Raw genomic sequence first — 15,135 nt, 5'->3', positions numbered from 1 at the left:
CTTGTATTTGTAAGGCCACATGATTCCTAGTGACTCAAACTTAGGATAGTTTCAACCAGTATCTCCTTAAGCAGCAGTTCCCAGGCTATTCAGCAGTGGGATCAGTATTACGGAAGACAAGTTTTCTGCAGATAGGGGCTGGGGGAAGATGCTTTTAGGATGAAATTGTTCCACCTCAGATCATCAGACATCAGTTAGAGTCTCATAAGGAGTGCACAACCTCGATCCCTTGCATGCACAGTTCACAATAGGGTCCGTGCTCCTATGAGAATCTAATGCCACTGCTGATTGGACAGGAAATGGAGCTCAGGCAGTAATGCTTGCTCACTCGCTGCTCACCTCCTACTGTGTGACCCAGTTCCTAACAGGCTACAGTACCAGTCCCTGGCCCAGGGTTAGGGGACCCCTGTCCCTAAGGACCCCTCTCACAGAGGACCATTAATGATTGTGTCCTCTCCGTATCATGGGGGACCACAGGAAAATTGGTAGAAACCAACCCAGTCAGTTGTGTGGGGGTCACCCAGGAGAGATTTTACAGGGTGCAAGGTAAATGCACCTGATAGCAATAATTTAGGTACACATTTAGAATGACCCTGTAAGGCTGATGCACCTGAATGTATGTTCTGAGCTAGGGAATCCAGGAGTGGCCAATGTGCAGATTTGTTTATTCTCTATGATAAACATTGAACCCCACTCCTGTCCTGTGGAGTATGGGTTGTACAGGGGATTGAGGCCCTGAGTTGAGTTAAATGAAGGTTGCCAAGCGGAGCTCTTCTTTATTGGTGGAAGGGAGGTGGGTGTTAAGTGAAATGCTATATAAACTGCATGCTATTTGCAAGTGGTTGCAGATTTTCTGTCCAGCCCACCGCCACTGGGCTGCACGGTTATGTTGTCCAGCCTGCCACCACTGGACGGGAGGAGGACGGATATGTTGCCAGTGCACTGCTGCCGGACTGTCTCTCCTATGCAAGCCCCTAATAAAACCCCATGTCTCGTTTGCTCACTCCGGGTCTCTTCTTTGGCCTCTTGAACCTGGTGTCTTCTCTACTGAGGTTAATAGGGGTTTGGCACAACATATGGCAGATGCATGGTTGAAGCTATGGCGTATGATGAAAAAGACTAAATATCCTATAAGATGCATCACCACCAGTATTTTTATCATCATAAAACTTTCCAAATGAGAGGGGCCCTGTGGTCATTTTGTTCAACTTCACATTTCACAGATGGTTGAACTGAGGCCCAGAGAAACGTCAATTTGTTAGTTATTAGTAAAGGCTGAACTACAATTCATTGCACACTTGTAACATCCAGCGGGCTATAAGCACATCCCAACCTGGCTATGTCTTCCCTTTGGATTTCCCATTCTACCTTACCAGAAAAACATGGGCTAGGTAAAATAAATAGAGGCTGAGCAATTTTCAATTGGATTATAAACCAGGTCTCCTAATTCTTAAGAGGAACAAACCATCCTTTGATTCAATTATTCCTTTTAGGTTAAAAGACTCATGAGTCTTCTCCAATGTTCATTCCATTTCTCACACATTCATCATGAGTTATAAGTCATTTCTAATCTTATGTCAAACCACTTATCCTGAGCATGATATAAACTGTATGCCGAGATCAAACACAACAAAGGACAGAGAGACAGATGGCAGGAAAAGGTGAATTACTCTCAAATCAAACAGTAGGATTTAAGAAAAAAAATTTAATTTTTAAAAATTAAAAATGTTTAATTAATTTGGTTTACTACCTGCAAAATGAAAAATGAAATTTATTGGAACATGTTGAATACAGACAAAAAAAGCCTTAATATATACCATAATTAAGGGAAAAGGTTAGAGCAGAGTACAGAAGCTCATAGCCAGGATTCTGGAATCAGATAGTTACTGGTTCGAATCTAGGCTCTACACCTCTGGCCATGTCAGCTTGGCTGGCCTTCTCACGTGGTTTCTTCCCCTTAAAATGAGAGTCATAATAGTAGTGCCTACACTTCGCTCAAGAATATTTATAAAGGCCACAGCCCCGCATCTAGCACGTAGTCAGGACTTGTAAATGATGGCTCTTGCCACACAGAGAGTGAATATCTTGAAAGCTGGCAAATAGTCCATACTCATTGAAGGAATAGCCAAACTATGGCCACACAGCCACATGTGGCTCATGTTTACAAATTCTATAATGTTATTTATTCATAAGCAGCCATATTGTGGCTCTTTGCAAATTATTTATTCAAGACCCTTCATTCCACCTCATGGAGGATGGAATAATAACGATGATGATAATAATAATAAAAACAAGGGTACGCAAGCAAGGAGACCACTGGGGCCAGGGCCTCAGGCACCAGGAGATGGTCAGGAATGCTGGGGGAGGGCAGACATCCAGAGAGAGGGGCTGGCACCCACAGAGTCAAATTCAGAAAGCCTCAGTTTCCCAGAGGTAGCCTCGGCTGGCTAAGGCCCAGCTTCCGCATAGCAAACGCAGCACCTCCCTGCCACCGTGCAGCCCATCAAGGCCACTACACCAAAACAGCCTGAGAGGCATCTTGTGGCAGCCAAACCCACAAGAGAGGAATGGAGGTCAAGGCCAGTTCCCCGAGGCCGGGCCCTCTAACTAGAGAGGGCTCCCTGGGAAGCCCCACTCTGTGCTGGTGAAAGGAATGGGAAGAGAAGCAATAACAGCAGTTAAGTTAAAGACTGCATTTGTTTTGCAGAAAATCCCAGAGGCCAAAATAAACTGTGGCCTCTTTAGCTGTGAACAGATAGAGCACTTAACCAAGGAAAGCCTCTCCTATCCCTTCCCAGCATGGGGAACACTTGCTAATCCTCAAATGAGACGGGAGAGCTGGTGAGGGGCTGGAGGCTCCTTGTGACTCACACGGGAGCTGGACAGGCCTGGGGTGTGGGGAAGATGAAGGCAGGCAGAGGCAAGAAGCCTGGGAAATTCGTGTAGGGGGAGGAATTGACAAGAAAAATACCCAGTCCCCTTAGGTCAAATCCCTAGCTCCTAACAGGGACAAAAGGCCTGCTCTTTCCTTCACTCCTTCTTTTCCACTTGGCTGCTTTGCAGAATAGGATAAGGAAGTAGAACATGGGCCCAGGAATGACAAGCCCACAGGATCTGCAGGCAGCCCTCTGCAGGCCTCCAGCTCGGAAACAAAAGTACCAAAGCCCTTCTCCGCCCTGCTAGGTCCCTGTGATGCTCTGGCCTTTCGAGTACGTGTGAAAAATCTGGGACACACAATCTGACAAATGCGGGGGTGGGAAGGGGACACACCAGGACCAAGGCATGGAGAACTGGAAGGAAAATATCTAGAAAATCTGTAACATATGGCTGCTGTAGATATAGGCACTTGCAAATGAGACTGTGATGCTAAACAGAGCCTTTCCAACCAAATAGGCAAAGCACATTTCTGAATAATTGGACTGGGGAGAAGAGTAAAGTTTCACCATCTGAGGCAACATGGCACAGTGGAAAAGAATGGATGGGGCTTAGAAAGAGCACCAGGGATGAACACTACCTATTCTACTTACTGGTTGTGTCCCTTTGAGCAAGCCACTTCATCTCTTTGGAGTTCAGTTGTACTCATCTGTAAAACGGGTTCTTGCATGTAAAGTACTTATACACGTAGCGGAGGGGCAGTGAACAGCTTCCATGAGAACCATAATAATTCAAGACGGCAGCTTTGCAAATGGAATTGATTGATTTAAAAAAGAGAGAAAATTAAGATTTTGTTTGAAAATTTTATCTGAAAGGCCTCCATGGCGTACGGATTGGTTCATTATCTTTCCTCTTGTTTTACAAATGGGTAGGAGAGAACCTGGAACAAAATCTAGTCTGGAATGGTGCCTTTGTAAAGAAGCCTCTATGGGGACCAATTTGCCTGCAGGCAGTAGAGGAGAAATCAGGTTTAGCCACAGCAAGAGAGAAACTGAGTTCCTTACCCTCTGCCATATCAGGATGCTCCTTGGTTTGGGGTCTAAATGTAACTTGGCAATGACTATTTGTTTTTTCTCGGTAAGACATTAACAGCTAGCATAAGACCAAAAGGAGGAAAGAAGGATTAACTCCACAATAAAACTCTGTATGAAGTGTTTAGTTCTTTGCATCATTTTAGCAGATCCAACCCAATTTCATCTTTAAAATTTTCCTGCCTCCAGGATCCTGATGATCCAAACAATTTTCTACCTGACAAAGCTTTAAAGCCATCACCCATCCACACGATACAGTAAATGAAGCATCAGAAATGGTCCCGGGGTGAGGGGAACAACAGGCTCTATCTGGGACAGCTACAATTCTACTCCATCCACAGCATTGCAGTCTTAGCAGCTGTGGGGAAGGGGCAGCAGGAAGGAAGGAGAGAGGGATGGAAGAATGTGGGCACGTTTTCCAGTCATCATCCTAAAAAAAGAGAATCATTTTTCTGGTAATGATGGTTGATAATTAGAGAGATCTAAACTTATTTGTTCACCACAAATCCAGTTTTAAGAGTTTTTTTTAAACCTACACTAAAACCAAACCTTTTCCTTATTGTGTCTCAAAACCAAACCAATGCAGTTTTTATAATAAACCCCCTAGAGACATTTACTTAATATTTAACTAAGGCTAAATTACAGATTCCACTTCAGAGGGACTAGGCAGAATCTCTGACGCCTAATTCTATTCCATTCAATGCAAGTTAGTGAGGGTGACAATCTGGCCATTGTTGAATACTTTTAAAGACTCATTAATCTCAAGCAAGAACCAACTTAACAAGCAGGGCAATCTTTTGAAGTGTAGGGGTAGTGGTTTAAACAGAGGATTAAGGGATAATCACATTTAAAGTCATCTTTTGGCACTAAGACTGACCCCAGTCTAAGGATTGTGAATTATAGGGATGGGACAGGCTTTTTTCCTCTTGTCTTTAACCAGGTGACAGACTCCCTTATGAGACAGCCAGGCGGCAGCCTGCCCACATCCCAAAACACACTAGTCCATTTTGACACATTATCACAAAATGTTTACCTCTTAACCAATTTATGACTGTTGCATAAAATAATACCCTAAACTCTATAGCAGTTAAACACTATCTAAATAGTATGTCCAATTTAAATGTAAATTTTCGTGTAGTTTTTACTGTAAGTGTCAGCTAGCTAGCTGCTGATAATCACAATGTGAAAGATATAGAAAAACCACCATTTTAAACTTGAGCTCTTTAACATAATTTGTCCTAGAAGGATAGGAACAGAAGAACCTGCTAAAAGGAATCTTCCACTTTTAAGGCTTCCTTATCACCAGGACTTTGGCTCTACAAAAAAACGAAATTTATATTTGCCAAGCAATTACGCATTTTCCTTTAAAGCATTCCTTCAGTCGTGTTGAATACAAAACAGCAGACAAGCTAACAATTATTTAGCAATGGATTTGATATGCATTTCAAGTGTACTGTCTCATACTGAGGCAATTCAAAACACAAGACAAAATAAGTAAAGCCATATTAGCATTCAGTCTGCACAAGAGATGAAATACCTTCTATTCTATTTTTTTAATGTTGTCCCGCCCAACTCTCCTTCTTTTCCTTTTTCCTGTATACCATGGATGAACCTCTTTTAAGTGTCACATAACAAACATATAATGAAGAGTCATGACATCACAAGCCTCCGAAGATCCTCTAGCTGGGTCCTTTCACTCTGAAGCTAGGAAATCTGCAGGGCAGAATCTCCAAGTTCCTTGAAGAAGGTTTCACTGCTAGGATTGCAGTCCAGATCTCCTGATGTTTCAGAACCTGGCCCATGGCTCTGTGGCCCTAGTTAGTTGTCCATCCTTACCCAATACAGCTGTTTGGACCAAGTACAGCCAATCTATGCATTGGCCAGAGATGGATGGATTTTTGCTACCAGGCTACACCAGGGGCTGTGTCTTGCTGTCTTGAAAATCTGAACTGAAAGACAGTTGAGGGGTGGCCCATGCCTATACTCCCAGCACTTTGGGAGGCCAAGGTGGAAGGATTGCTTGAGGTCAAGAGTTTGAGACAGTCTGGCCAACATAGTGAGACCCCAACTAAGCCAGGTGTGGTGCTACACGCCTGTAGTTCCAGCTACTTGGGAGGCTGAGGTGGTAGGATCGCTTGAGCCAAGGAATTCGAAGCTGCAGTGAGCTATGACTGTGCCATTGTACTCAAACCTGGGTACCACAGCAAGACCCTGTCTCCAATCAGTCAATCAATCAATCAATTAATCAAATAAAAGACAGTTGAGAAAGTTACCAGCCAACAGAAGGAGATAAAGAAGAAGAAATCAGGAAAATCACAGTTGAATTATAGCAGACAGCCAAACTGTTCACTAGCATTTGTTCCTGTGAGCTTCTGATTCTTAGATTTTCCATCACTTCACAGCAAACTCCTACTTTCCTGAGCTAGCTTGAGTGGGTCTCTGTTTCTGAAAGCTAAGAAACACTACCTATATTACATCAGCCTGGTGCTCCTTTCATGGTATTATAGGACCAGAAACTTCTGACCAAACCTCAAAGCTGCTGGTGAAGTAGAAGCAGCCCCACCCTCTTCTCACACAGACACTCCTTGCTTCCAATCTGGGAGACGATCAAAAGCCAATAATTATTAGAAGAGAGATTAACCCTGTCTGGAAACTCTCAGGGACAACCAGAGCTTCAACATAATCAGAAAAGCCATAGTAACAATTCAGTCATGATAACACTTACTTAAAAATAACCATGCTATGTTAGAATGCTGGGAAATATATCTTTTGATGTGAGGTGAAAAAACAAATCTTACAAATGGGAAAAAAAAAAAGTAAGAAGAAACTCAGAAACAAATTTTAACGTTATTGGAGTTCAGACAGCATGGAGCAAGTTTTCTAAGGGCTGGTCACCTCCCCCGCCTCCTCACGAGTAAGCTCTTTTATGCTAGGAAAACTATACGCCAGAAACATTATTAAGTGCCTGAGGACAGGAGTCCCACATTAAATGGCCTTTAAACGACCAGGGAGGTCACAAAGTGTAAGATAATTGGGAGTGGTGAGGTCTGTGCCTAAAGTGAGCGCTCAGTATAAAAGCATTCAAATTCCATTTTAAAGGATTTTCCTAGGTCACTATTGATGATACTATAGAATTAAATACCGCTTCTCAAAGTCTTGAACTTCTAAACATCTTACATATAAACATACACTGCCTCTGAGACACAGAAAATTCACTATCATTCTATGTTAACAACTGGTGGAAATCAATAAAAAATGAAAGCCCCTTTTAGAAAAATACTCACAAGGCAGACTGACAATTCATGCAAGTTAATACAAATGACTAACAAAAGAATGAAAAATGTTTCCATCTTCACTAATTATATATGAACTGGAAGTTAACTGAGATATCATTTTTTTTCAATGTTTATTTTAAGCTCGGAGTACACGCGCAGGATGTGCAGGTTTGTTGCATAGGTAGACATGTGCCATTGTGGTTTGCTGCACAGATCCCCATCACCTAAGTATTAAGCCCAGTATCCATTAGCTATTCTTCCTGATGCTCTCCCTCCCGCCAACCCCCAACAGGTGCCCAGTGTGTGTTGTTCCCCCTCAGGTGTCTGTGTGTTCTCATTAATCAGTTCCCACTTATAAGTGAGAACATGTGGTGTTTGGTTTTCTGTTCCTATGATAGTTTGCTGAGGATAATGGTTTCCAACTCCATCCATGTCCTGGCAAAGGACATGATCTCATTCCTTTTTATGGCTGCATATGTACCACATTTTCTTTATCCAGTCTATTATTGATGGGCACTTAGGTTAATTCCATGACTTTGCTATGGTGAATAGTGCTGCAATGAATATGCGCATGGAAATACCATTTTTCTTTGGTTAAATTAGCAATGATTTAAAAATGAGAACACAGACAGTTCAGGAAAAGGAGCCAGAATGAGTACTCTCACACAGCGGGTACTGACACCAGATATTTCTGAGAAAATAATTGAGCAACATGTATCACTAGCCTTGACAATTCTGTCAATTTCATGAGTCAAGAAAAGGTTTGCTCTCTTAGAAATGGGCTTATGATTTCCTAACAGATAGTGTAACTTCATTTTGGCTGGTCAAGACAAAGCTCAAATATGAATCTGTGGCTCACCTTTGAACCAGCATGCCACATTTCACTTTAGTCTGGGCTTTCATCTTCTACTGTATCTATGCTCCCCTTACTTTCACTTTTTATCCGTTTATCTCATTTTTTCTACATCTCATTATGAATGCCATGAAGTATCCATGGAAAGAAATATCTGTGTAAAATATCATAAGAACAGAGAAAATGAGGCTTCCAAACTCCCAGGATCAGTTGTGGTATCAATGCTTGCATTGCTATTTCACAAAATTAGGAATTTAGCAAAAAAGTGAGTGAGATTTTGCTTCATGTTACAAAACTAAACACCTCCCAAGTTCAAAGAAGTTGCCTCTAACCTTTTAAAGATACAGAAATATAACTTTAAAGCTTTTATATTTTTTTGTTAGGTCTGTCACCATGCCAAAATGAAAGTGAAGAGATTAGATAATCATGCCATGGGGCAGTGACTCATCTTCTGAAACAGCATCCTCAATATCTCTTTATAAGCATTCTAATCAGAAAATCCATTTGCTGTCTTTTTTTGGCCCAATGTCTAAAATTCTTTTGAGTCCAAAGATAGGTTAAAAACCTTGATACAGGACAGAGGAGAGAAGTAGTGAATTGATTGATGTGTTTCAGCTAATTTAACAAAAGCTTATTCCATACAGTGGGGTTTGTTAAGGTTTGTTAACCCATTTATGCTGGAGGTTGCAAATTTTTGTGTGTGAAAAATCAGACCTTGGCAACGACCTTGAGCGGTAGGATATAAATAACTCCCACAAGCTTCACGTTCCAATAATGGAACACTAGGCATAAATGGGTTAAGAAGGGTAGATAAGAAACAGTTAAGTAGAGTATAGGGTTAATAAATGCCATAAGGGCACCGCTGGAACACAAACCAAAGCGAATATGCAATAGAAGAAAACTCTGGGCAAATCATTTTAATGCTTGAAGCCCCAGTTTTAGCATCTTTAAAAAAATATTGTGCTCCTTATGCTACTTAGCTGTGTTCTCCTAAGAAACAATCATGGCAGCTTCCCCTGGTAGACAAGGCCTGGGCACAGGATCAAATCCATCTTGCCATGTAATCCAGTGTGATCTGGGGCAAGTTATTTAACCTTTCTACATTTCAGTTTCAGGATCTGTAGAGTGGGCTGGTAATAATTATTTCTCAGGATTGCTGGTAGGATTAAGTGAAGTAAAATATGTAACGCACTCTGACAGTGAATGGCATATATACTAAATGCTCAATATAGGGTATGGCTTATCAATATTTGAAATATTACTATTCCAATCTAGAAAATGATACTGCCCATTGTTATGAAGCTCAAATAAGATAATGAACATAGATGCCTATAAAAGCAACAAAAGATGTACAATACAGTTGAGGACTAATTATGATTGTGAGGAGACAGCACTTGATACAACCATAAATTCTGCTAGCTACTTCAGACAGTGTGAGTCACCATTAAGGCAACAAAAGATTTTTAAAAGCAATGAAACCTGTAGGGGTTTCATCCAGTGACAATTCCCAAATTAATATAAAGTGTGCCAAGCTTTGGCAGTCCTGAACAAAGCTGCCTTCCAGTGAGTTTTGGGTGAGGTAAGATGTTCAGTTACAAGACTTCAAGCTCTGTCCCTTATGTAATTAACATTTCTTAATCCCTATCCCTTTGAAGAAGCAGCCACTAATTTAGGGATATCCTTTTCTGAAGAAAGGCTGCCTCAGCAGGAAGCTGATTGCCCTGGCTGGCCCGAGTACCAGAACCTAACCCTTATTCACCCCAGGCTCCCAACTCCGCCCCAACCTCCGGGACTTGCCCTTCCTTTCGTCTGCCTTCAACTCTGGAGCCAAACCAAGTATCTCTCATTATTGTCTCTGTAGCCCATCAGAGAGCACCCCTAATCCCAACACGCATACGTACACACACACACACACACACACACATGCATGCACACACACGCAGATATAGGTGTGTATGTATATTACACACAGATGCACACGCAGATGCACAAACATGCGCAAGCACACCCGCACCTCCCTCTCCCCCTCCCTCCCTCCCTCCCTCCCTCTCTCTCCTTGGAATGGCCTCCACTCTCTCCCAGGCACTGGCAGGAATGCACACACTACCTTACACTTCTCACACCGACTTCTCACAGCACCTTATGCTTCTCACACTTCCTTACAATGACCACACAGAACTCTCAGCACAGGGGGACTGGTGAACCAGGCCATGCACCCATTTTAAAAAGTCAAGTAACAGGTGGCCAAACCTCAGGACAAACTGCACATTCAGAGGTTATTTCTTCCTTTCTCGGGCAAAGATTTTATTTGCCTCACTCTATGACAAAAGCTTGTCATTTTGCCTCAAACAGGCACTCTGATGCTTTGAAGTGAGGAATCCAAAGCATAAAATAACCACCAATAATGGCAACCAGAGTGTCCCCTAGCCACAGCCTTCTATAGAGTCTAGAGGTCTTCCCAGCTCTCAGGGAAAGTTTCCACCCTCAGTGCGGGAGGTAATTGGACATGAGTGGATCAAACACATTATAAGATATTCCTGTGTAATGTACTTCTCATCATCTGGCCCACCCAACCATTATTAAGGTTTTGGGATTTAGAACACACACACACACACACACACACACCTGTATACATATACTCACACATATATACACACCTATAAACACACACACATATATACACACATATATATACACACCTATATACACACACATACACATATACACACCTATATACATATATTCAATATATACATACCTATAAACACACATATATACACACCTATACACATATATACACACCTATACACACATACACATATATACACACCTATATACATACACATATAAATACACACATATATACACACACCTATATATACACATATACACACTATACACACATACATACACACCTATATACTCCAATACACATATATACACATCTATATACATACACACAATAAACACACATATATACACAAACCTATATACACACATATACACACCTATATACACACATACACATATATACACACCTATATAAACATATATATGCACCTATGCACACACACATATACACACATACACGTATATACACACCTATATACACACATACACATATACACACACCTATATACACACACAGATATACACACACTTGTATACACACATACACATATATACACACCTATATACATACATACACACACACCTATATACACACACATACATATATATACACACTTATGTCTTACACACACACACACATCTTAGAAAATAAACGACAGTGGGAAAGAAACTCAAGCCCATAGATTTTCCATGGGTTTTCAGATCTTAAGAACAGAAGGACCACTCCCATTCTCTCTCTCCTGCCCCCATCCTGCCTGCTCCGTGGACACAGAAGTGGCCCCAGAAACCGGGAGGGACAACTGGACTAACGTTCTCTTTATGATTTGCAAGATGCCTATGCTTTTGCAGACTCTCAGATTATACTTCTAGACAGAAGCTAGATTTCAAAAGAGGGCTACTGGGAGACAGGGATGGGGAGTCCCAGGTGGAGCCAGGGGCAGTTGCTCCCTAGTCCCCCCTGTTACAAATCCTGGTGAAGGATTTGTGTGGATACCTCGCCCTTGCCACCCCTCACCCTGACCCAGGACATTGCTGCTTTATTTCTGTCCCCTGCCCCTGAGAACATTCGAATTTATGACCCCTGATCAAGTCCATTCTACTTGTTCTACAAATGAGAAAACATAAAGCTCACCATAGGAAAGTCACTTGCTGAAATCTTCTCTTTTATACCCAACCAAGTGCTTCTGAACCTCTATTTCTAGTGCAGAATCTTGAGTCAGGGAAACAGTCTTGTCTGGAAGTTCCCTCCACCAGCTAAATAACCTTTGACCTTAGAATTGGTTGATCTTCAAGACTCCTTCGCCTTCATGCACTAGTCACTATGCGTTATCATGGTCAAATAGCAACCTGCAGAGTCCTCCACGTGCCAGGCCTAGAGCTCTGTGCACACTCTAGATATTCCCATGATGATTCTGAGGAGGCACATTATTTACACAATTTTACAAATGAGGAAGGTAAGGCTCGGCGCAAGGGCACACAGATGGGGCCTGGACTGTACTTGAGCTCAGGCCTCTCTGATACCAAACCTACATATCTGGAGTATGCCTTGCTGCCTTGCAAATGTCTACCATCTCTTTCAATGAGACACAAAATCAGAACTCATTTGGCCCTGAACAAAATTAAATGCCAGGGTTACCAGTGAAACAGCAGAAAAAGGCTCTGCCTGTCTACCTGGGATTGTCATATGGTTTCTGTGTATTTGTAGCTGCTCCTGCTACACTAGACGTTCCCTCAAGGAAAGTGCTTTGCCTTATGTGTTTTGGCCTCTCCCATGTGTATAGTCACTTAATACGGCTTGGAGGTATTGCTCAGCAGCTTCTGATTTTAGTTTCTGATCAAATTTTACTAAAATAGGCCTCTTGGGAGGATGCATTTCAAACCACTCTATGGGTCCTTAGAAAGGTCCTTTCTTCTCTGGTGATCACTTATGCCCTCACCTACTTTGATCTACCCTTGGGAAAGTATATCTCAAAGTACACGAAATCACAGGTTTGGTTTTTGCAAATAAAACAAGTTGTGTTCATAGCAGTAAGAGATAAGCCTGGCCAACATGGCAAAACCCCGTCTCTACTAAAAATACCAAAATAACCGGGTGTGGTGGTGCACATCTGTAGTCCCAGCTACTCAAGAGGCTGAGGCAGGAGAATCGCTTGAACCTGGGAGGCACCTGACTGCAGGTGATGCGCCCACCCTGGCTTTTAGTTTAGTTTAACTTTGAAGCAAGGATGATAATAGTCCCTCCCTAAAACTGGTCCTCTCCCTGTTGGGGGATGAAAACCACCTTTGTAAGACTAATGAAAGGCCACAAGATTAGAATTTTGGGAGAGTCCTGAATTCTGCAAAGATGTAGGCGTCATTAAAGGACAACCAGCCACTGTCTCCCAGCCTACCTTTCTACAATTCCCTTACTGTTCAGGGAACACAAGTTGTGTCCACTGCTTTCTAATTTTTCCAAAGTAAATTAGGCAACAAATTCAACTCTAAGTGGTAAAAAAAAAAAAAAAGAAAGAACATATTTGCAAAGTACTTGAGTATCAAAGGAAGTAGTTGTTTTAGAAGTAGCATCAGTTAATGAGTAGTAATAATACTTACAACCCATATGATGATCAACCTTCTGGATAAATAAGGGTCAATATTCCAGTGAGTGAATGGAAGAAACGTGATGTAGAACACTTCTTGGCCCAAAGCAGCTGAAAATTGGAATAGGTAATAGTAGAAATAATTCTTCACGACGTACTTCTGTACATAAGCCTACAAGACAAAAGTTAGAAGACTCTGTGAGTTCATGCAGTATGTCAAGTTTTAAACATCTCTGTCTAAAACTCACAGGTCTCAATCGCCAAGATGCTGTCTCCTCTCCCATTATGTTATTAAGGTATCATTACTGTGGTTGAACACTTTTCAACCTCAATTTATTCAAACACGGAGGCTGTGAATTTTTTGTAAAATTAAATAAGTAATATCCAAGACAGAAGTACCAGGAGAAGACACACAAATAAAAGCCAAAAACTTTTTTCTTGTATATGCAGAGAGCTAGAAACCTGGAGAAAGTCAATTCTGTTAGGACATTATATGGGTCTCTGCAATAGGCAGAGTAATGATTCCCTCAAAGATTTCTATGTCCTAAATCCTAGAACTGAATATATTACCTTACAGGGCAAAAGAGACTTGAAATATGCAATTAATGATCTATTTTAAAATTTGTATTGATATATAATAATTGTACACATTTATGAGGCACATGTAATATTTTTATACATACGTATAACACATAATGATCAGTCAGGGTACTTCAGATGTCTGTCACCTCAAACATTTATCACTTCTTAGTGCTGGGAACATTTCAGATGTTTTCTAGCTATTTTGATATTCTTTTTTTTTTTTTTTTTTTTTTTTTGAGACAGAGTTTTGCTCTTGTTGCCCAGGCTGGAGCGCAATGGCACAATCTTGGCTCACTGCAACCTCCGCCTCCTGGGTTCAAGTGATTCTCCTGCCTCAGCCTCCCAAGTAGCTGGGATTACAGGCATGCACCACCACATCCAGCTAATTTTGTATTTTTAGTAGAGATGGGGTTTCTCCATGTTGGTCAGGCTGGTCTCGAACTCACAACCTCAGGTGATCCGCCCACCTCGGCCTCCCAAAGTGCTGGGATTACAGGCATGAGCCACCGTGCCCGGCCTGACAATAACATATTCTTAACTGTAGTCACCCTATTGTGCTATCCAACACTATAACATTTCTTCTAAATGTATATTTGTATGCATTAAACAACCTCTCTTCATCCCCTCTCCTTCCCAGCCTCAAATTAATAATCTTGAGATGGGGAGATCATTCTGGATTTTCTGGGTGGGCTCAACCTAATCACAAGAATTTTTTTTAGAAATGGAAGGAGGAGGCAGAATGGTCAGAGTCAGAGAACGATTTGAAGATGCTAAGCTTGCTGGCTTTGATGATGGAGAGAGTGGCCCTCAGTCAAGGAACTGGATAGCAGCCTCTAGGAGCTAGAAGAAAGCAAGGAGTCAGATTCTTCCCTCCAGGCTCCAGAAGAAATACCACCTAGCTGACACCTTCATTTTGGCTAAATAAGATCCACTTTGAACTTCTGACCTATAAGAAAATAAATCTGAAACTGCTTTTGCAAAGATTATGAAAGAGAAGAAGTCTAGCCTGGCTGACTCTATCTTGCTTCTAGCCTCACAGGCTGGCTGTATTCACTCACTCCTGGGCGTAGGCCAGGCTACCCATGGGAGGAATTTAGTTTAGTTTAACTTTGTTTATTTTTTATTTTTTGTTTGTTTGTTTTTTTGAGACAGAGTCTCGCTCTGTCACCCAGGCTGGAGTGCAATGGCACTGTCTTGGCTCACTGCAACCTCTGCCTCCCAGGTTCAAGCGATTCTCCTGCCTCAGCCTC

At 41.8% G+C, this 15,135-nt stretch overlaps 1 protein-coding gene across 1 annotated transcript in view; it reads right to left on the bottom strand.

The window, feature by feature from the left end:
* SGPP2 (sphingosine-1-phosphate phosphatase 2) overlaps positions 1 to 15,135 on the bottom strand; it is a 141,004-nt gene that overhangs the window by 75,585 nt on the left and 50,284 nt on the right. The window contains exon 2 of the mRNA XM_055290777.2: positions 13,317 to 13,475. Coding sequence (XP_055146752.1) covers positions 13,317 to 13,475 — 159 coding nt within the window. The remainder of the gene's footprint in view (positions 1 to 13,316; positions 13,476 to 15,135) is intronic.

Source organism: Symphalangus syndactylus, chromosome 8 (assembly GCF_028878055.3).
Source record: "Symphalangus syndactylus isolate Jambi chromosome 8, NHGRI_mSymSyn1-v2.1_pri, whole genome shotgun sequence".
Classification (NCBI taxonomy): Eukaryota; Metazoa; Chordata; class Mammalia; order Primates; family Hylobatidae; genus Symphalangus; species Symphalangus syndactylus.
The sequence above is the reverse complement of the archived record's forward strand: the minus strand, read 5'-3'. Positions and strand labels throughout refer to the sequence as shown.